The following is a 21,794-nucleotide window of genomic DNA, read 5'->3' as shown; positions in this document are numbered from 1 at the left end:
TGGATCTTTGGATGCATCTGATTGGACATCGGGTAGGGCACGCAGTTCACAAAGGTGACGTTCGTGTTGTCCCTTTGACCCTGAGAGGAGACGAGGAGACGAGACGAGGAGAGGAGACAAAGAGAAGAGAGGAGACAAGACGAAATGAGGAGACGAAATGAGGAGACGAAATGAGGAGACGAGACCAGGAGAGGAGAGGAGACAAGGAGAAGAGAGGTTTGGTTTTCAAAATACCTTTTATTTTACCACTACCTGGAGAAAATTATAACACTGTCACATCATCACTCAGATCAAGAGAAGGAAATAAATAAATAAATAAAAATAAAACAAGTGCAACAAAAATCACAACATCAACAAAAACCAACATTTACTGCATCAAAAATGAATAATCAGCTCTCCATCCCCACCCACAGAGCACAAAGCTTCTTCCACAGCCCATACACTATTAAAGTCTTGCACATTGTCCATCATTTGATAATAGGCAAATTCTACCTCAGTCTGGCCTTCAAAAGTCCCTCCAGAACCAGCACCGGTTCCACACAGCCAGTACCCTGAGCTCGGTTCTTGCGTGTAAGCCAAATGCCAACTTAGCCGAGCCAGATAAAAAGTTCATCAGTGTATGTACAGTCTTTTCTTTGCAGAATACTTTGGCCCAAAAACAAACAATGCATAAGAGAAATCCTCCCCGAGAGCTTCAAACAAGCTTTTCATAAGGACAAACAAGAGTGAGAGCCTGGGACACTCAACAAACAGATGAGACAAAGTTTCAGTTAGTGAACAAAACAACCACTCCTCTCCCACCCCTGGATCAATGTGCGCTCTGTATCTGTTTGTGGCTATAACCCCATGCACAACTCTCCACTGGAGATCTGCTGTTCTCTTCTCAACAGGCAGCTTGTACAGGACCGCAGCTGCCTTTCGGGGAAACCTCCGGGCCAAAAAACTCGATCCACCTCGACTCTTTCACTCCCGACAGACCACGAAGATGTAGGACCTTAACACAGGACTGATAGAGTGCCTTTTTCCCTGCATCCTGGAACTTTCCCAGAACAGGAGTACTAAAGGACAGCAGCCCACCTCCTCTTTCCTGCCACTCCCCGACATCTGGGGTAACAGACAAAGATGGAAGCTGTATTCACCCTCTTCACTCCACTGCTCACACAGATTCTCAATGTTTAGAAATGTCACAGTTTTACTGGAAGTGCAGCAAAGACTTCCTCCACACTCTTTCAACACGGCTGGACGGTTGGTGAGTGTGAGTGTTGTGTGTGTCCTTTCTTTGAGGGCGTCCAGGGTCAGTCTTACCAGGTGACCCAGTTTTGTGCAGCCTGCCTCTCTGAAACTGGCCCGGAGACTGGCTGACTGCAAAGTTGGAGTCCTTATGAAATCATTAAAAAATAACGGTTCCTCAAAGATCCACATTCCCAGACTCTCAGTTTTTTCCTTTTGAATGTGTACATTTTCCATGCCTGCATTACAGACATATAAAAGGATGTTAATCCAGTGAGATCCACCTCCTCAAGCTTTAACAGAAAGAGCTGCTTAGTGTACCCCAGCCGTCCAGCTCTCCTCAGCAGCAGTCGAGCGATGTCCATCCAGCTGGGACCACAAGTGAAAAGGAGTCTCTGTGCAGTCTGGAGTCTGAATGAGGCAATTTTTGACTGAATGGTCTATAAGTCCATGTCCCCCTTCAGCCACCGCAGGTAGAGGACTGCCGCCTGAACCCAGTGTTTGCCTGACCAGAAGAAGTCCAGGATGGCCCTTTGAATGTCCTCCACCAGCCCTCTTGGAGGTGTCAAAGCCACAAGTCTGTGCCAGAGAGTCGAGGCAACCAAGTTATTGACCACCAGAACTCTTCCCTATACGACAACTGGGTAGCAACCATTTCCATTTAGACAACCGAGCGCACACTTCTCCCTAACTCCCTCCCAGTTTTTACTTTTAAAGCCCTCGGTACCCAAATAAACCCCCAACACCTTCAACCCCTCCCTCCCCCACTCAAGTCCACCCGGCAGACTGGGCACTGCCTGGTCCCTCCACTCTCCCACCAATAAGGCACCACTTTTTCCCCAGTTCACCCGTGCAGCTGTTGCCCTTTCATACAGGGACAGGGTGTCCGCAGACACCGAACGTCCCCCTGATTGGAGATGAAGATGTTTACATCATCAGCATAGGCAGAAATTGTAGGGGGACATTCAATGCTACAGGCCGCGGCAAAGAAAGCCCGCTGAGCCGGTCCCTCAACTGCACAGCAAGGGCTCAATAGCCAAGCTGTACAGCTGGCCGGAGATGGGACAACCTTGTCTGATCCCTCGCCGTACAGGGATTGGCCGACTCAACCCCGCCCCCATCTTCACCAAACACTGTGCATCCTGATACAACAAACCAACTAATGACACAAAACCATCCCCAAAACCAAAGACCTCAGTGCAGAAAACAAATACGAGTGATCCACCCTGTCAAACGCCTTCTCTTGATCCAGAGACACAATGCCAACATTTAGATTATAGATTTTACACACATCAATGACATCTCTGATAAGAAAAACATTATCCATGATTGTCCGGTCTGGAACACAGTAACTCTGGTCTTTATGGACCACACTTCCCAGAACGTCCTTTAGTCTGTTCGATAAAGCTCTGGAGAGGATCTTGTAGTCCGCACAAAGCAAAGCAACCGGCCTCCAGTTTTTTAACAATGCCAGGTCACCTTTCTTGGGGAGCAAGGAAAGAACTGCTCTCTTACAAGAACCAGGAAGAGACCCGGTCCTGCAACACTCCATTAAAACACTATGCAGGTCAGACCCAAGAATATTCCAGAACCTCTTAAAAAAGTCTGTGGACAACCCATCTATTCCAGGTGCTCTTCCTGTTGCCATCTGAGTGACAGCAGCAGTGAGCTCCTCCAGAGACAGCTCCCCTTCCAGAAGAGACCTCTCCTCCACACTGAGCTGAGGGAGACCCTCCAGGAGCTCCCTGCGACACTCCTGGCTGCAACTCTCTGCTCCAAACAGATCCTCATAGAACTGCATGGCGTGACTGCTCATTTCCTTTGGATCAGCTGTTATTCGACCTCCTGGCAGTTTCAGACAAGTCAGCAGCTTTTTTTGAGCCACAGATCTCTCAAGATTGAAAAAGAAAGACGTTGGGGCATCCATGTCTTTGAGTTGAAGGAAACGACTCCGCACAAGAGCTCCCTTCACCCTCTCCTGCAGGAAAGAGCTCAACTCCATACGTTTCTCCTTCAGCAGGGTACCAGCGGTGGGATCCACACTCCCCTTTAACCCCTCCTCAAGGTTCTTAATGCTGTCCTCAAGATTTTTAATGACTGTTTTTAATCTAGCAGAAGAGTGTGACGTGTACTGCTGACAAAAAACACGAATCTGAGCTTTACCAACCTCCCACCAAAGCTTCAAAGAATCAAACTCAACTTTTCTTAATTGCCACTGATCCCAAAAACACCCAAAGTTTTTACAGAAAACATTGTCCAGTAGAAGCTTGTTATTAAAATGCCAGAAGGACTTAGCCCTTTCACCTGGTGAAATAATCAGCTCCACACTAACAAAATGGTGATCAGTGAAGCCGACAGGCAGAATATTACAATGAATTAATCTGGGGTTGAGAGTTCTGGAGATGTAAACCCTGTCCAGTCTAGCTGCACACACCCTGTTACTGTTAACCCTGACCCATGTATACTGTCTGGATTGTGGATGTTTCACTCTAAATGTGTCCAACAAATCCAGGTGAGAGATGACAGTGTTTAAAGTCTGGGATGAATGTGGATGTGGCTCCTCTCCTATTCTATCCACGGTGAAATCAAGTGTGCAGTTAAAATCACCACCAAGAATGATCTGATCCTGATTATAGATCAGTAACTCCTTTTGGAGGCGGGTATAGAAAGCTACCCTTTCAGCTCCATTATTTGGAGCATAAATATTAGTGAAGCAGAAAACAGTGTCCTCTATTTCTGCTCTTACAATTAAAAGCCTTCCCTTTACAATTTCAGCACAAGAGACGATCTTTACATTTGCAGATGCTCTAAACAAAATGGCTACTCCTGCACTAAAGTTGGTGCCATGGCTAAGGTAGTTAGAGCCCTCCCACCATAAACCCCAATCTGTCTCATCTGATGGTGTGGTATGAGTCTCTTGTAAAAACAAGATATCAATGTTTTTCTGAGTTGAGATCTCAGAGATAAGGCCCCTTTTCTGTCTGTCTCTCCCACCATTAATGTTAAGAGATCCTATCTTAAGACTCCTCATAGAAAGATCAGAGAGAAAGAACAGATAAGTAGACACAAACAGGGAACAGTAGAAGAAGAAAAACACCTTGTGATGCATGATCATTTCTTTGTCTTCTTCACACTCTTACGTCCAACTTTCCTCAGTGCGGTGATGTGCTTTTTAAGACGGAACCGTTTTTTCGCGTCCAGGAGGTCAAACCCAACCTGTCTTTTCAGTATGCTGACTGACTTTATGAACTTTTCAGTATCACTAAAGTAGTCACTGATTTTTACTGATTTGTTGTACGTTTCATCCATAAATTGATTGATTGACTCTAAAGAATAAAGACCAGAGCCACTATTTGGCAAATCAGCAATGGATGCATTGTCTGACTCATAATCTTCATCCATGTCCTCTCCTTCACATGATGCCTGGCTACAACACACTGTCTTACCTTCCTTCAATGAAACATCTACAACTGCAGAACTTGTGGAATCTTCAGTTTTATCATTATCTACAGTCTGTGATTTTTCTGTAGCCTGAGAGCTGGTCGAAGCCACTTCTACCTCAGCCACGGCCTCAGCACAAGGCGCAGGCGCGGACGCGGCCCCCGCCCCAGGCACGGACGCGGACGCGGCCTCCGCCCCAGGCACGGACGCGGACGCGGCCCCCGTCCCAGGCACGGGCACGAACGCGGCCCCCGTCCCAGGCACGGACGCGGACGCGGACGCGGCCTCCGCTCCAGGCACGGGCGCGGACGCGGCCTCCGCCCCAAGCGCGGACGCGGACGCGGCCCCCGCCACATGCGCCACACTAACAGAGCTGCCCGTGTCAGCGGCAGCACTAGCCGCCTCCCGCTGTCTGTGCGGACACGCAAAACGTTTGTGTCCCACATCACCACACTCAAAACACTTCAGTTGTCCCGAGCTCGCATACACCATATAAGAAGCGTCACCGTGTTTCACTCTAAAGGAAACCTCCAGAGTCTGTGTGGGCGAATCCAAAAACATGAACACCTGACGCCGCAAAGATTGGACATGTTTCAGTTTGGGATCTTTACACCCTAGACTCACAGTTTTGAAACCACTCGCAAACTTCCCAAACCTGCGGAGTTCATTCTCTAACAAGTTGTTAGAAATAAACGGCGGAACACCGGATACGGTGATCCGCGTAGAGGGAACCGACAACGGGGAAACCTGCACAAACAAATCCCTAATGAACACACCACTCTCAATCAGCTGATACACAAGAGGCTCACTCTTCAGAAAAACAACCACAGCCTTGTTCATTCGGGATGCATACAAGAGTTTCTCATGGCCTACCTGTTCACCTGCAGCTAACAGAACCTCCTCCACGGTGACAGTACCGTTCGGAGGGACTATCCGAACTCCCTGTCGGAGAGTCGGAGGTGAAGTCTCAGCAGACGCCATTCCTCCCTCCAACCCCTCCAACGATCTGTCTTACACAGCCAACAACACTCAATACAAATATGAAAACAATCTGACCTGATCGTGCACTTTGAAAACAGTAGAAAGGATAGAAAACAATTCAATCTCCGCGCCACTCGCAACACCACCACCGTCACTCACACTCACACTCACACTCACCGGAAACCGGAAACCGGAAACGGAAACGGAAACGGAGAGGAGAGGAGAGGAGAGGAGAGAGGAGACAGGAAAGAGGAGGCAGGAGAGAGGAGGAGAGAGGAGAGAGGAGACAAGACGAAATGAGGAGACGAAATGAGGAGACGAGACCAGGAGAGGAGAGGAGACAAGGAGAGGAGACAAGGAGAGGAGATGAGGAGAGAAGGAAAGATGAGACGAGGAGATGAGGAGACAAGGAGACAAGGAGACGAGACCAGGAGAGGAGAGGAGAAAAGACAAGAAAAGGAGAAGAGACGAGATTAGACCAGGAGAGGAGACGATACGAGGAGACACGGAGAGGAGACGAGGAGAGGAGAAAACACGAGACAAGGAGACGAGACGAGACGAGACCAGGAGACAAGGAGAGGAGACGAGGAGTGGAGAAAAGACAAGACAAGGAGAGGAGAGGAGAGGAGATGGAATGACAGGAGACAAGACGACACAACACCAGGAGAGGAGACAAGAAGAAGAGAGGAGACAAGACGAGACACAGGAGAGGAGGGAATAGAAGAGGAGCGAGGGGGGAGGGGAAGGAAGAAGGTGAGAAGAAGGGGTAATGAGAGGAGGTGGAGGGAAGGTGAAGAAGTTTATAAAAATGAAGAGACGAGAGAGAGAAAAGAGGGAGAAAAAGAAAAAGGCAGGCGGGAAAAGGAGGAGAAAGTTTAAAGGAGGAGAAATGAGGAAGGAGGTCGAAGACCGAGGAAGAAAAGAAGAAAGGACGAAGAGAAAGGTGAATGGTTAAGGTTGAGGAGAAAGAAAGAAATGAAGGTCAGAAAGGTAAGAGAGGAGAAAAAGCAGGTAAAAATAAACGGACAGGTAAGAAGGAAAAGAGAGAGTGAAGGACGGAGAGAGGAGAGCAGAGCGGTAACAACACATCAGTAAAGATCATCAAACAGATTACAGAGCTAAATGGTCGCTCTCGTCGGTCATAAATCTGACTCCAACACCGCTTATAGCCGTCGAGGGTGAAGTCAGCGAGACGGGAACCCTGCAGGGACGACGCGGCAGGACACAAACACTCTCGACTCTCCACGTGGTCATTCCATCATGACGACTTCTTTATTTATCAACTGTGGATTCAGAAGTCCTCTTCTCTCTCCTACCTGCTGCACACCTGAGGGAGGGGGAGGGGCCCCGTCTTTACCTTCATACTTTTCCCCACGCATGTCTAGATTCTTTGTTGTTATCGTTTTCACCTGGCGTCCTATTGTCCGTCGTTTTGTTCCATCAGGTTAGACTTTCCTTCTCCGGTGGTGTAAAAAAAGGCTCCTGTCCTTTTTAACTACTCGTACAAGAAACTCCGCCTCGCGTATCCTGTGATGGTTTTGGATTGCTAGTTGTGCACGTCATCAGACATTAACGCTACATGTCCGGGAGATGCAATATGCATATGACCACTAGGGGCAGTGTAGGGCTCAACATCGGAGACACCAGAGAGCAGCTACAACAATGGCGGAAAGTTTTGAAGAAGTAAACAGATCAAGTCTGCATGACTACCCGCACTATGATGTGTCGTTGCTGTTGCATAGCAACAAACATGCACGCCAAAATAGCTGGCGACAGACAGTCTTAATCTTCACACCTTTTTCTAATTTAGCCATAGTCATAGTCTCCTGACGAAAATGTCTTTTATATTTAGTCAGATATTAGTCATTTGTTATTGATTTAATTTTGTCAATTAGTCACTGACTAAAATTGCACATCATTTTAGTTGACGAAAATAGCACATCATTTTAGTTGACGAAAATAGAAAATATTTTAGTCAACAAAATCAGACGCAAGCTTTTATTTTTGATTATCAGAAGCTCACTGCTGCATTCAGGTGCTGCTCAGGTGGAATGTTGTAACAACAGCACAAACAAGCGTTGATGCTACAGAGAAGATCAGTGAAATGTGACTGTTTAAAGTTATATTTGATAATAAAGTTAATGTGCAATATGTGAATGAATAAAAAGTCTGTTAACATTAACAAAATATATTTTGCCCCAATTTGATGATGATTCTGACATCAAGTCGGGAAGTCGGGCACCTAATTATTTTCCGAGTTGTTGGTCACTTCAATCATTAAATAAACACAGACAAAGTTCTAAATGATTACGTGTGATTTTATTGCATTTTATTGCCCGTCTTTTGTCCGTCTCGTCCTGGGTCGCCTTTTTCTTTCTTTTGGTTACATTTTGAATCTGAGGCGCGGCGTCCTCATAAGTTTTCTGTCTCTGTGTTTTGAGCTTTTCATTTGATTGCTTTGGTAAAGCAGGCCATTACAAAAGTCCTTTTTTTATTTTACCTGCAAGGTGACAACTTGAGAGAAAATGGCCTCGGGGACGGCGAGCAGGACGGACAGCAGCCAGATAGAAACGGCCTTCAGACACGTCCAGAAGACGGCGCTGGACGTCTGGATGTCCATCGGGTTTACGATCGCCTTATACCTGACGGAGAGACACAGAGAAATATCCATCTAAGTTTAGATAAATAACAACAATTGATCTCTCTCCAGCAGGTTCACTGTTGCCTCATTCCTTCAGGCTGTGAAATCAAGCTGCACTGATTTCACACTTGACGTGCATCATTCTCATCAAACACCTCCTTCTGTTAGCGCTCGAACAGAAGGCGCCTCCTCCACCCCTTCATCCACCTGTCCGCTCCATCACTCTTCAAACGTTTGCATGTGAAATTAAACTGTGAGGAGTGATGAGGAGGCGGAGCCTGGATGCCAAACACAAACTATGTTCTTGCTGCAATAAATCTCATAAAGTCTTTGTCTGACTGTAGGTCGTTGGCTTTGTTCTGATGCAGATGATGAAAAGAATTGTTTCTTTCACATCTCCGTTAAGGCGCCAAAGCACATCAACGCAGGGAATGTCCGAACGCCATTACGTCACAGCCTCATTTCCATGCTGTGTAGGTAAACAAATGACATGTGCCCTTAGTCACACTGCATTGTGGGATGCCTCCAAGACACTCGCTAAATAGTTAGCCTTCCGACACAAAGAACCGAGGGGTTGACTCGCAGCAGTCAGGAGGTCAAGTATGTCATAATAATATATAATATTTTTAGCAGATGAGCATTTTTGTCAAATGTTTGACACTGATACAAAAATACAGAAGTTAGCTAACTTGAGAATCATCGGATGAACAAGGGGTGGCTTTCAACGCTCTGCTGGTGTTACGGTGAAACATGTGACTCTGTTAACTGGTGACTTTGAACTGAATGTCTCAGAGGTTGTTGACTAGAACGAAAAAGTCCTCACACACGTTTCTTTAATAGAATAGAATAGAATAAAACTTTATTTGTCCACAGTGGAAAATTGTCTTTGGCTTCACAAGAACAAGACAGAAAAAACATGATGACAAACAAGACAAGCACAGCAGGAAACCAGGAGAGCGCCTGTAGTACTCGACAACATCACAGTCAGCATGGTTCGTGAATTTAAAATAATAATTTAGTATAATAATAATAAGTCAGATTTTAAGACATTTCATAAAGTTATAGGTTCAAAAAAAAGTCATTTCATAAAACAATGTGCAGTTAGAGTTGTCATTAAATTCATATCTGTTGCGTTAAAGCTTCTAAAACTAGCATGATTTTGAAAGTAGCATTCCCTCAGTGCTCTGTCTGCACCCCCTCCCCTCTGTGCTCCCTCTAAAGCCACGCCCCCTCACTGACATGCACAAGTGCCGTCTCTCCAGAAGCGGACCTCAGCTCATATCTTAAGTGTGGGCTCGTGCACGTGAGGGTTAGAGAGCAAGCAGGGAGACAGGGAGGCGCCTGATTGGTTCATCAGATTGGTACCTCGTGGCAGACATTGGTTGAAGTTTTTACAGACTTACAAACTGATACAGATGATGGATTTTCTTTGTTCCTTTTTCAGAGAACATGAGTTATTAATTTCTGTCAGGACCTAAAGACAATTTCAACTAAAATCTTAAAAGTGAATCAGGAGGAAATGACCAACCCTGACTTTAACTTCAATCAGTTAAAGTACTCATTCTTGTTTTCGTGCAGCTAAAGGTCGCCAGCTAACACGGTCACTTTTCAAACCGTAACACCTCAGAGGGCGATCTTTGTGTTCGCATACGCCGAGGAGGGAAACGCCCCCTTGTTTGGATCACCTTCTCCAAATGATGCCGGGGGGAAAACACCCTCAGACAAACAGGTTCCCTGAGTCCACTCAGAGACCCCCACTCTGTGTTAGAAATGGTGCTAAACATTCATACAGTAGGCTTACATAAGAAATAAATGCAGACGAATATGCAAGGACTCACTGCGTCCAACAAGTCCTCCAGCTCATACGGCCTCATGGTTCCCTTTTTATTCTGCTGCACACTCACAGACACGTCAGGATAAGTCGAAGCATGGACTGAAATCATATTAAAACATTGTACACGGTGTATCTCTAATAACTTATTAGACCTCAGCAGGCTGCCCCCCCCCCCCCGGAGATCTCTGCATTATTCAGACAGTGTAACCATTACCGTTCCCCTCTCGGATGAAAACTTAAACATAAATCATCTGGTAATCGGAGTTTAAATTTGTCTTCAGGCAGCGTTAGCGGCTCCGGGCGTTTTGTTAGTTAATGAGGAAGTGGTCAGAGAGCTGAGGCTGCAGAACAAAGAGAGGAGACTGGAACACTTCTTCACCCTCCGATAGTAAATGATCCTTCATGAGAAATGATTGAGCTGGAAATACAGCATCAGAGTTTGACAGATATTCAGCCGGACCGAGTCACAGTTTGGGGTTAGAGTATGTTATATGTATGTGTGTATATATATATATATATATATATATATATACACATTTTTTAAATAATTTATTATTTTATTATCAATATTTATTATTATTTATTTATTTTTTCATTGTTAAAATTTTTAATTGCTAATTATTACTTTTCATTATTATTATTGTATTATTTGTTATTACATGCTTTGGCAATATATTTTACACATTCATGTCAATAAAGCTATTTGAACTGAATTGAATTATATGAAACAGAGACATGATCCATGATCACCCATCACATTCCTGACTTTAAATTCCCTCATTGCTGTTCTGACTTTTTGTCATTTGTTCTTTAGGAAAGAGGCGTTTTCCTTCTAATCACAGGAATGACGATCAGTGGTGGTCTGGTCCAGAGTCCCCCCCAGTCTCAGACCGAGATGAGACCTTCATAAAGTGGTCTCGAGACCGGTCTTGAGACCAAGACTCATTTGGAGTACCACAACACCAAAACCAACTCCTCCCTCCAGGAGTCCAGCTGCTTCTAATGTTTGTTTCATTTCCTGTTCACTCAGATTACAGTTTGACTCCTTCCACACTAAGAAGTAGTCCCTCTCTCCCTGCTGTGTTTGAACCCCCACCAGGGTCACACGGCGGTCTTCCTTCAGCCAGTCATGAATCTCACACTCTGTCAGACACCTCTCTGACATCATCTCTCTTTTATGTTTGATGGATGTAATGCCTTATTGATTATTTATGTCGTGTGGGAGCTAAAAGTTCTGCTTTTGGTCCTCGGGGCAGTTCAGTTTTTCACACATTAAAGTCCGGTGCTCGCTCAGTCATGCAGGTGTTTGAGAGGCGTTAAGATGTCGGGGGCGGTAACTGCACGTATGAGCAACCACTGCGACGAGATTTCATCCCCCAAAAGAGCCGTCAATGTGACTTAAACTTCAAGCTTGACGGCCCGAACGCAGCCTGAAATACGCCCGTTTAATCACATCAGGAGGTGATGTGGAGGGAGAACGCTGTGGGGCAGTCCCTCAGGGTGCGTTTGAGCCTCGTCGCCATGGTCAGTATCGTCCCGTCCGGCATGTGTCCAACCGTCCCCTACAAACTACAATTCTACAATTCACTTAGCAGACACTTTTATCCAAAGCAACGTACATCAGAGAGTAAGAACAACACAAGCAAGGATCTAGAAAAAAGGGAACAATGTGAGTAAGAGCAAACGATCAGCTTTGAGTCTGATTGGACACACAGGTGCTGAAAGGAAGTGACCAGAGGCAAAGCACAACATTGAGGGCAGTTTTTGAGAGCTCTAATCAGTATAGAAACCATCTTATAAGTCGTCGTTATCAAACAGAAACCATCGTCATTACCATCATCATCATCAATAATATGGAGACCATCATCATTAAGTTAGTAGGTATTCATGAAAGAGCTGGCTCTTTAGCTTTTTCTTAAAGGTGCAGAGGGACTCAAATGGAGTTTGGAAGTTCCCTGACCTGAATTATTACAAATCTGTATGTGATATTAAAGTATTTCAAAGTATTTCAGTATTTTAACCGGTATTTTGGGGTTAGCTCATTAAAACGCAGCTCACTGTTTCTACAAATCCACTTAAAAGACAAGCCGTCGTCCTCCCTGATGGATTTGCAGCCAGGAGCTTCTTGGTGTGCGGATCTTGTTTTGCTTTCAACAGCCAGTAACAGCACACATGAGCCTTAAGTCTGAGCGCTAGGAGCAGAGTAGTTTAGTTCAACCTGATCGGGCAGGACATGCCTGCAACTTTTTTATAAATCGTTTAAATTCTTAATATGTGATTTTTCACACTTAAATATAATATAAATCAAGTATATCCTCTGAAAATAACTCTGTGAGTCATGACTGTCTACAATGGGTGTAACACCCGAGTCCCACTGTCTGTGATGTTTTCAGAGTTTTCAGAGTCCTATCTTCACTTTGTTTACATCGCCAGGACGGCCGGCTGACTCCTCCCCTCGTGTATAAAAGTTGTTTAATTGAGGGACTAGAGAAAAGAAGAATAACATACTGTACTCACTGCTTAACTGTGTTTCTAGATCACGCTCATTTCAGGTAAATTTACATGCAGTGTGAAGATACCAGCAGAATAAAGATCGCTAGCATTAGCATGCTAACACAACAATGCAGCGCAAGTTGTTTTGGTTTCATGCTGGTGCTCAAGGGCGACATCTGCTGGATCAAAAAATCACATATAAAGACTTTGATGTCCAAAAATGTTCAGAAACTTAAAAAACAAAACCTGACAAACGGTTGTGAGGTAACGTCTCAAACATTTAGAGAGCCGATATGATGAACATAAGATTATATATATCAGAGTTACAAGTTGTTTTTTTTTTGCTGTGGTTTTGAAAAAAGGGGGCACATGTTGTTGGATTCTAACTCGTATCATATTGAAGTTTAAAATTGTGGTATCATGCCGAACGAAGTAAGAAGGGGACTAAGTATTTTTATTGAAATGAAAGACTAAAGATGTTGAGAAACAGTGAGGAGAGTGTGAGCTGATGAAAGTCCCCGAGGTTTCTGTGTGTATGTGTCGTTTCTCATCATGACTCAGGGGTTGATGAAACAGCAGAACAAACACAAAAGTGAGAACCTTGAGCGCTCATTTCAAAGACCCATTTAAAAAAGAAAAAGGAGTTAAAAGCTGCTTCTCTGGCCTTTGGAACATTAAACTACTCCAGGAGAGGCGACACTGTCTTCTCTTCTTTTATTCAGTCCACCTGCGAGTGTAACAGAGTTAGAATGAACCTCTTTTGAATTTCTACAAAATTAATGTGTCTGTCATATTTATGTTACTTTGTTGCCGCCTGGTGGTCTAATAGCGCGACTGTAGGGCTCCTAGCTGGCCACCGTACGTACCTCAGCAAAGGAATCTCTCCTGAGCTGAAGGTGGGTGTGTGTGTTAAGTGCTGCGACCAACATATCTCTGTTTAATGGTTTAAAACTGTTCCAAAAACTTTAGGTAACATGTATTTTGTCCATGAACCCGTTTAGAATGTACTGTTAGAGTTTCGGACATTTATGTGTAGAAATGTTTATTTTATTTTACGAGTTTCAGTTTGTTTACATACCGAGCTAATGCTAGTTAGCTTACCAGTTAGCTGCTTCCTCGTGGCCGTGATGCTCACGTTAACGCTCACGTGTGCGTGTTTTTGTGTTATACAGATGTGAGTCCTTGCAGTTGCATATCAATGCTGATTGTGCGCTTTTGTATTATACACCAGGTAGGCATGGCTAAATTAGTTTTACATAAAACGTGAACTGTAAATTCATGTTGTTTGTGTTAATTGTAAAAAGCTATAAAATGCACTTCATTGATGGTTACGTGTTAAAATGATTTTGGTATGTTTATATACAGATAGAAATTGAAAATGCTCTTATTTGGTACTGAAAGACAAAGTAAAATTCCACTATACGATCACTTGTGCTAAAAATGTATTTAATTGATATGATTTCATGATGTTTTGTAAAAATACTCTTAAAAAGAAAAAGGAATCTCTCCTGAGCTGAAGATGTGAGTCCTTGCAGTTGCATATCAATGCTGATTGTGTGCTTTTGTATTATACACCAGAATAAAAAGGAAAGAGATCCAGAGTGAGAGCAACTTGGGCTGTTGTGGCGTTCTTCCTGCACCATAAACATCTGAGGCAGACACACACCCTCCATAGTCCAGCAGAGAAACACAACCGGTTACACGAGCTCTCAACATCATTACTTTATTCTGCTTTCCATCCACAGAGCTGCTGTTATGGTAGAACTGGGACGATTTGGGGGAACGACTGGTGGGCCGGTCCTTTCTGGGGGGAGGGGGGGTCAGTAAAGTTGGTGTGGTCGCTCAGACTTTAGAGAAGCTGCTGTCTTTTCAGCGCTAAAACCAAAACAGTGACAGAACATTGTAGAGAGCTGTGTCCCTCCCCCCCCCCCCCCCCCTCACACAGGTCACCATGTGGTGGACTCTGAAGCTTCAGTGTTTATCCAGCTCTGCATGGGTCTGTAAACCTTTCTGTGTTCTAACCTCTCTCCATTTTTCAAAAGCATCTCCAATATTGATCCTAGTTTGAGCACGTTTCTGCTCGTGGAGCTTATTAGAAACATGCAGAGGCTTTTTAGGTCGGGTACAATCACTTCTATCTGAACCACTTCTCTTGACCGCTTCCATCGCTGCAACACCTGTTGACCTGATAACTGCTCTCATATCTGACAAACTGAGGGGTGTCCAAAACGGCCGTGTGGGGGGGCGTGTCTTAAAAGCGCCTACCTTCTCTCGTCCAAACAAATCCAGAGCATTCAGGAGCAGAATCTAAAGTTAGAAGGAGGACATACTGGCTGCTGCATTGTTGTCAGAGAAGCCAGCACTTCACCTTTTTTGATGAACGCAGGTCTGAGAGGCCCCCTGTGAATCCTTGCCTTAGCTTCTTGAGACACCACAGAGAAACAGCCCACCTGTTGTTCCTGCAGGAGCCACGATGGCTCCTTTCACTCAGAGTTGAAGCTTCTGTGACGTCACACATTATAAAACTGCTCCAATGAGACGTTTCATTTGAGATGCAGCACGGGGGCCGCACTTCTTCTCACTTGATATGCAGAAAAGCACGCCGTTTTCATCTCACCCCCCCCCCCCCCCCCCCCCTTCAACTACCATCACCATAGTGACCGATCCACTACAAACCTGGAAAGACTTATTTGTCACCAAGCTGTAATTTGCAGCTCAGATTACCAAGAAGGCTTTCAGCATGTGGCGGATTGTCCTGACTCTTCAGCCCCTCCATTTAACCCCGAGGCCCGTGAGTCATGAATCAAGAGAATCAGAGATGGCACGTCATCGGAGTGAAGCCGAAACCGCCATAAGTACTCCGCTTTAAGACAATAAATGGCAAAGACATCTTTACATTTAACTTCTAAATCATACCAGTTCATCCCTGAGGTCCAAGGGGTACGGAAGCCCTAAGCGGACAAACATCACATACTCTTTATTTTACTCACTCATCCATTGATAACTAGTTCATTTCTGTTGTTTTCTTGTTTTCTTCTCGACTGAAGTATCTCGTTATCTCGGGATGACAACGCTACTGTAGCCATGACAATGACTTAAAGGGATACTTCACCATGAAACATGACTCTGTACTAACATTGGGTCATATATGTAGAAATGTGAAATACATTTTGAAGTTGGTGCCTTCTTGGCCGTGAAAAGACAGAAAGTGTCTTTTTGGCTCATGTGGATGAAATACACCAAATCCCAGAATGCACAGCACCGCAGGCCACTCCCACTAAGATCCTCTATTTCAGAATCAGAAATACTTTATTAATCCCCGTGGTAAATTTGATTGTTACAGTTTCTCCAAAATATACAGTATAGCAGTAGAAATACAGTAATAAAAACATGGGAATTAATTGACTGATAGATCTGACTTTATTTTGAAAGTCTGAAATGTTTCTTGTATCCCATCGGCTCAGAGAACTTGAGGCCGTTTGGAGATTTTCCCTTCATGACATCACAGAGGGCAGTAGCCCCTCCCCCAGGTGGGTGACACTCCCACAGCTAGGTGTTTGTTCTGCCCTCTGAGTCTGCCTTCTCACCGTAAACAACAGGACATGGAGAGAGAAACCAAGTACAACCAAGCCCTTCCAGAGAGGGGGCGTGGTCAGATTAAAACATACTTTTACAGACTTGCTTTTATGTGATGTCGTCTTCTTAATGTCTTCTCTTACTGGTTTTACTATTTTTATCTTCTTTTACTTCTTACTGTCCTTTTATTTATGGTCTTATCTCGTATTTATGCTCATATCTTAATCTCCTCTTATGTTTTAACTTGGTAATTTCTTATCTTACTTACTTTGTCTATTTATGTTTCATATTTATATTTACTTTTTATTTTTATTAATATTATAGTTTTGGGTTTTTTGATCCTTTAACCACTTGTTTTTATTTCTTTTACTGCTCTTACCTTCTCATTGCTTTTAGTTTCTTACATCTTTTTAAATCTTTGGTCCTCTTGGTCTCAGCTCGTGTTGTTGGGTTCTTGTGTTGCCTGGGTTCTTATGATGGTTCTTATGATGGTTCTTATGATGTTCTTGTGATGGTTCTTGTGATGGTTCTTGTGATGGTTCTTATGATGTTCTTGTGATGGTTCTTATGATGGTTCTTGTGATGGTTCTTGTGATGGTTCTTGTGATGGTTCTTATGATGGTTCTTGTGATGTTCTTGTGATGGTTCTTGTGAGGGTTCTTATGAGGGTTCTTGTGATGGTTCTTGTGATGGTTCTTGTGAGGGTTCTTGTGAGGGTTCTTGTGATGGTTCTTGTGAGGGTTCTTGTGATGGTTCTTGTGATGGTTCTTGTGATGGTTCTTACGATGGTTCTTGCGATGGTTCTTGCGATGGTTCTTGCGATTGTTCTTGCGATGGTTCTTGCGATGGTTCTTGCGATTGTTCTTGCGATGGTTCTTGCGATTGTTCTTGCGATGGTTCTTGCGATTGTTCTTGCGATGGTTCTTGCGATGGTTCTTGCGATTGTTCTTGCGATGGTTCTTGCGATGGTTCTTGCGATTGTTCTTGCGATGGTTCTTGCGATGGTTCTTGCGATTGTTCTTGCGATGGTTCTTGCGATGGTTCTTGTGATTGTTCTTGTGATGGTTCTTGTGATGGTTCTTGTGATGGTTCTTGTGATTGTTCTTGTGATGGTTCTTGTGATGGTTCTTGTGATTGTTCTTGTGATGGTTCTTGTGATGGTTCTTGTGATGGTTCTTATGATGGTTCTTGTGATGGTCTGGTTCTATATGTCTGTTGGGTATCGTGCACTTTGGGTTCTTTTCTGTTGAATTGTATTTAATTATTTTTAGTATTTTACATTTGTTATGTTTTGTTGTTGTTTATGTTCTTCTGTGTTTGGTTTAGTTTGTTCTTGTTTTTGCTGTTTGTCAAAGCACTTTGTAAACCTGTGTTTTTAAAAGGTGCTATATAAATAAAGTTATTATTATTATTATTATAGATATAGCTCATTCACATATTTAAAGGTACAGACACAGAAACAGCCTGTTCTGAGCAGGGCTGAAATAGAGGGGTTTATAGACATGATCAAATACAGGATCAGAGTGGATTTAGAACAAGAAACTTCACACACATGTTTTGAGGAGCTCTGACACTTATTTAATCTGGATGAAGAAGAGGAGGAGGATATGTCACCTTTAACATGTTCTGATTCATAGAGTCTCTACAGTGATTGGCCTCCAATCAGATTTTTAATTGGTGCAGCAGTTCAATAGAGATCTCGAGAAAACCCCCAACATGTACCCATTATCACAGGAAAGTGGAGTAAGATGAAATGTATGGATGTATGTCCTCTTGGAGTTTTTGGTACAAGTGGATGTTTGTGCCAAGTTGAAATGTTTTCCCTCCAGGTGTTCTTCACATATCGCTCTGACAGGTACAGGACAAAAACACGGACAGACAACCTAAAAAAAGAACGCCTGCAGCCACAGAGCGCTGGCATTAAAAGATGACATGACATCAGAGTTCAGCACAAGGTGAACCATGCCATGCATATCTAAGAAGTAGAAGATGTTGACAGCGCTCTTAAGTTCAGAGCGAACAACAACTACTGTAGTAAAACAGCCTGCAATAAAGTATTCAAAAAAAAAAAAGATTCAGGAAAACTTTCAACCCAGCTTTTTGTTATTTTTCTGCTTTGGACGTCCATCACTCTCTCTCTCTAGTCGCAATCCTGTCCTCGCACTTGTTCCACCTCTTCTTTTTATCGTCACCTCCAGCGTCACTCCTTCTCATATCAGCTTTCACCTCCACTCCTCCACTCCTCCCCCTCTGCCCGTCTCTTTCTACCGTTCACAAAAAGCCATCTGTGAGGTGACTATAAGACGTAATCATGACTCCGGGAGCAGTGTTTGCTTCCACTTCAGGACTCCTGCTGTCAAAGCTCTCGGGGCAGAAAGCTGAAAGGGAAAATCGATTTCCACAAACAAAGCTGGTAAAAAGTAAAAAAAACTCTCCTTTTGCACCTCGGCTTTTATTCCCTTCTGCTGCCAATTGTCCCTCACACTAGCTCATCTGTGGGGGCTGAGAGAAGACGTCGTTCCCTCTGTGATCAGGGCGATGTGACCTCTGACTCAGGATGTCTGCACTGGTGGATCATGACGTGGGCGATCTAAGAGGCAGTCACTCGAGATGTCACAAAAACTTTAAAGGAAGAATGTGAAACTTTTTGATCCAGAAGATGTCGCCTTTTAGCTCCAACATTAAACCAAAACGAATTGCTGTTTGGCCACGCCTCCTCCATACTGAAGCACACCTCCAACCCCCCTCCACTCACGTTCATAGGAAGGACTTATCAAGTAGAACACACTATTAATCACAAGCGGCTGACAAATCGTCCTTGGCTCGAGCTTCAATCACCTGCGTCCTGCATTGTTGTATTAGCATGCTAATGTTAGCGCTCTTTAGTCAGCTCGTAGCTTCACATTGTTGTGTTAGCATGCTAATGTTAGCGCTCTTTAGTCAGCTCGTAGCTTCACATTGTTGTGTTAGCATGCTAATGTTAGCGCTCTTTAGTCAGCTCATAGCTTCACATTGTTGTGTTAGCATGCTAATGTTAGCGCTCTTTAGTTAGCTCGTAGCTTCACATTTCATGTAAACTGACACAGAATGAGCGTGATCTAAAAACTCTTACTAACATCCAAATAATCAGTGAGTATGTTCTTCTTCTTCTCTCTAGTTCTTGACTAAAACAGCTTTTATACACAAGGGGAGGAGCCGGCCGTCCCGTCCATGTAAACACGGCTCTGACAACAACACAGCCAGCGGGACTCGAGCTTCTCCCTCATTGTAGACAGTCAGGACTCAGAGACACATTTACACAGGACAGACTGGATCTCTGATTTATTGATGTGGACTTGTGTTTTGGAAACAGACTCAATGAGACTTTAAATCATCGAGGTTCAGCGTTGGGTTCAGTTTGTTCCCTCGTTGTTGAACCTAAAGAGAGCTTCCTGCTGTGAGTTTAATGTTTTCATACCTCCTTGAAGAAGACCACTCAGCAGCTCTCCTGTTTGTGTGCTTCACCTTGTCAGGGAGAGATTGGTCTCCAGTCAGCACTCTAATCGTTGTGTTAATTATTATTATTAGGCCGGTTAATCTTGTCAAGGACCTTCAGGCCACTTAGGAGAGTCTGTGGGCTCCTAAGTGGCCTTCAGCCTTGTTAGGGGGGCTAATTATGAGCCATCGGGGGTCAGACACACGGCTGAATCTGAGGCTACATCTGTGTGATGAGGAGACGAGTAAAAAGCTGGAATCAGAGGACAGCGCTGCCGCCTCGAGGCTTCACAGCTGATTCTCACGTCCAACTGAAGCGCTACAAAGTGAAGTAACTCCAGTTGTGTCTGATAATGACTCATAAAGACATGCTCTTCAGAGATGACGTATTGATTTTTATGTTCAGATTTTGTCTCATTTTTTAAAGATAACCTGACCCTGCGTTCACTTACTTCATTAATTAAACATGGACTAAACCTAGCCCTGTGATTGGCTGGTGAACAACAGGGTGAAACCCCGCCTCTCGCCCAATGACAGCTGGGATCAGCTCCAGCCCCCTGAGACTGTAGGTTCATCTTGGTGTTTTTGATTTGTACTTTGCCTGTTATTGTGTTTGTCATTTATTTCTATTTTTGTCTTTTTCTGCTCCGTCTTGGACTTTTTTGTTTTTAGAATTTAATTTGTGTGGATTTTAAATTCATGTTTGTATGAGTGGACCCCAGGAAGAGTAGTCACTACTTAGGTAGTGGCTAATGGGGATCCAAATAAAGGGGATGATAAAATATATCTTATCTTGTCTTCTGAAGGAGACTTCTTCTGAGGTTTGTCCTTTAAATTTAATTTATCGATGGATCTAAAACACATAAGTTCAACTTTTTATGTGCCTAAATGGTATTTGTCTTGACTCTGATTGCAGGAAAAAGTTGAATTCCCAACTTGGAAACTCAGAGAACCAGACCAGCAGACAGATCAGCAGACAGATCAGCAGACGGACCAGCAGACAGACCAGCAGACAGACCAGCAGACAGATCAGCAGACGGACCAGCAGACAGACCAGCAGACAGATCAGCAGACAGACCAGCAGACAGACCAGCAGACAGATCAGCAGACAGACCAGCAGACAGACCAGCAGACAGATCAGCAGACAGACCAGCAGACAGATCAGCAGACAGATCAGCAGACAGATCAGCAGACAGACCAGCAGACAGATCAGCAGACAGACCAGCAGACAGACCAGCAGACAGATCAGCAGACAGATCAGCAGACAGACCAGCAGACAGATCAGCAGACAGATCAGCAGACAGATCAGCAGACAGACCAGCAGACAGTCCAGCAGACAGATCAGCAGACAGATCAGCAGACAGATCAGCAGACAGACCAGCAGACAGATCAGCAGACAGATCAGCAGACAGACCAGCAGACAGATCAGCAGACAGACCAGCAGACAGATCAGCAGACAGATCAGCAGACAGACCAGCAGACAGATCAGCAGACAGATCAGCAGACAGATCAGCAGACAGACCAGCAGACAGTCCAGCAGACAGATCAGCAGACAGATCAGCAGACAGATCAGCAGACAGACCAGCAGACAGATCAGCAGACGGACCAGCAGACAGATCAGCAGACGGACCAGCACGCGTCTGCAGAGCGAGCAGCTGCATAAATGTAAGCCTGCGTTGTGTTTCCTTTCTTTGGGTCTGCATGTTAAAGTCGAGACCTGGATTCAAGCTGGAGTCGCATTGCATTAAGATTCACAAGATTTCAGCTGCTCCCATGCATGACACATAATGCCCTGACCTTTACCTTCAGAGCAGGAGACACACACACACACACACACACACACACACACACACACACACACACACACACACACACAGATAGAAAGTGTGTGCCCTGAGGTCAGAGCCCGTCTGTGTCGGGGTTGGTTTGGTTGACTTGTGTCTCCTGTCAGATCACATACAAACAAACAGTGTGATGAGGGTAAATATACAACCAGCACGCAATTTTCTGCAGCTACGACTAAAGCAGGACACGAGAAGATGTCTCCACAGACGGGAGCGAAACGGACCAGAACAAGTTCCAGACTTCATCCACACCAGGACTTGAACCGGCACTCATCAGGAT

The 21,794-nt window shown here is 44.4% G+C and overlaps 1 protein-coding gene across 1 annotated transcript in view; it reads right to left on the bottom strand.

Annotated features, from left to right (window-relative positions):
• nmbr (neuromedin B receptor) overlaps positions 1 to 21,794 on the bottom strand; it is a 52,271-nt gene that overhangs the window by 25,127 nt on the left and 5,350 nt on the right. Inside the window, exons 2-3 of the mRNA XM_065964094.1 lie at positions 8,153 to 8,294; positions 3 to 80 (exon numbers count right to left, since the gene is read on the bottom strand). Coding sequence (XP_065820166.1) covers positions 3 to 80; positions 8,153 to 8,294 — 220 coding nt within the window. The remainder of the gene's footprint in view (positions 1 to 2; positions 81 to 8,152; positions 8,295 to 21,794) is intronic.

This window comes from Labrus bergylta, chromosome 15 (genome assembly GCF_963930695.1).
Source record: "Labrus bergylta chromosome 15, fLabBer1.1, whole genome shotgun sequence".
Classification (NCBI taxonomy): Eukaryota; Metazoa; Chordata; class Actinopteri; order Labriformes; family Labridae; genus Labrus; species Labrus bergylta.
The sequence above is the reverse complement of the archived record's forward strand: the minus strand, read 5'-3'. Positions and strand labels throughout refer to the sequence as shown.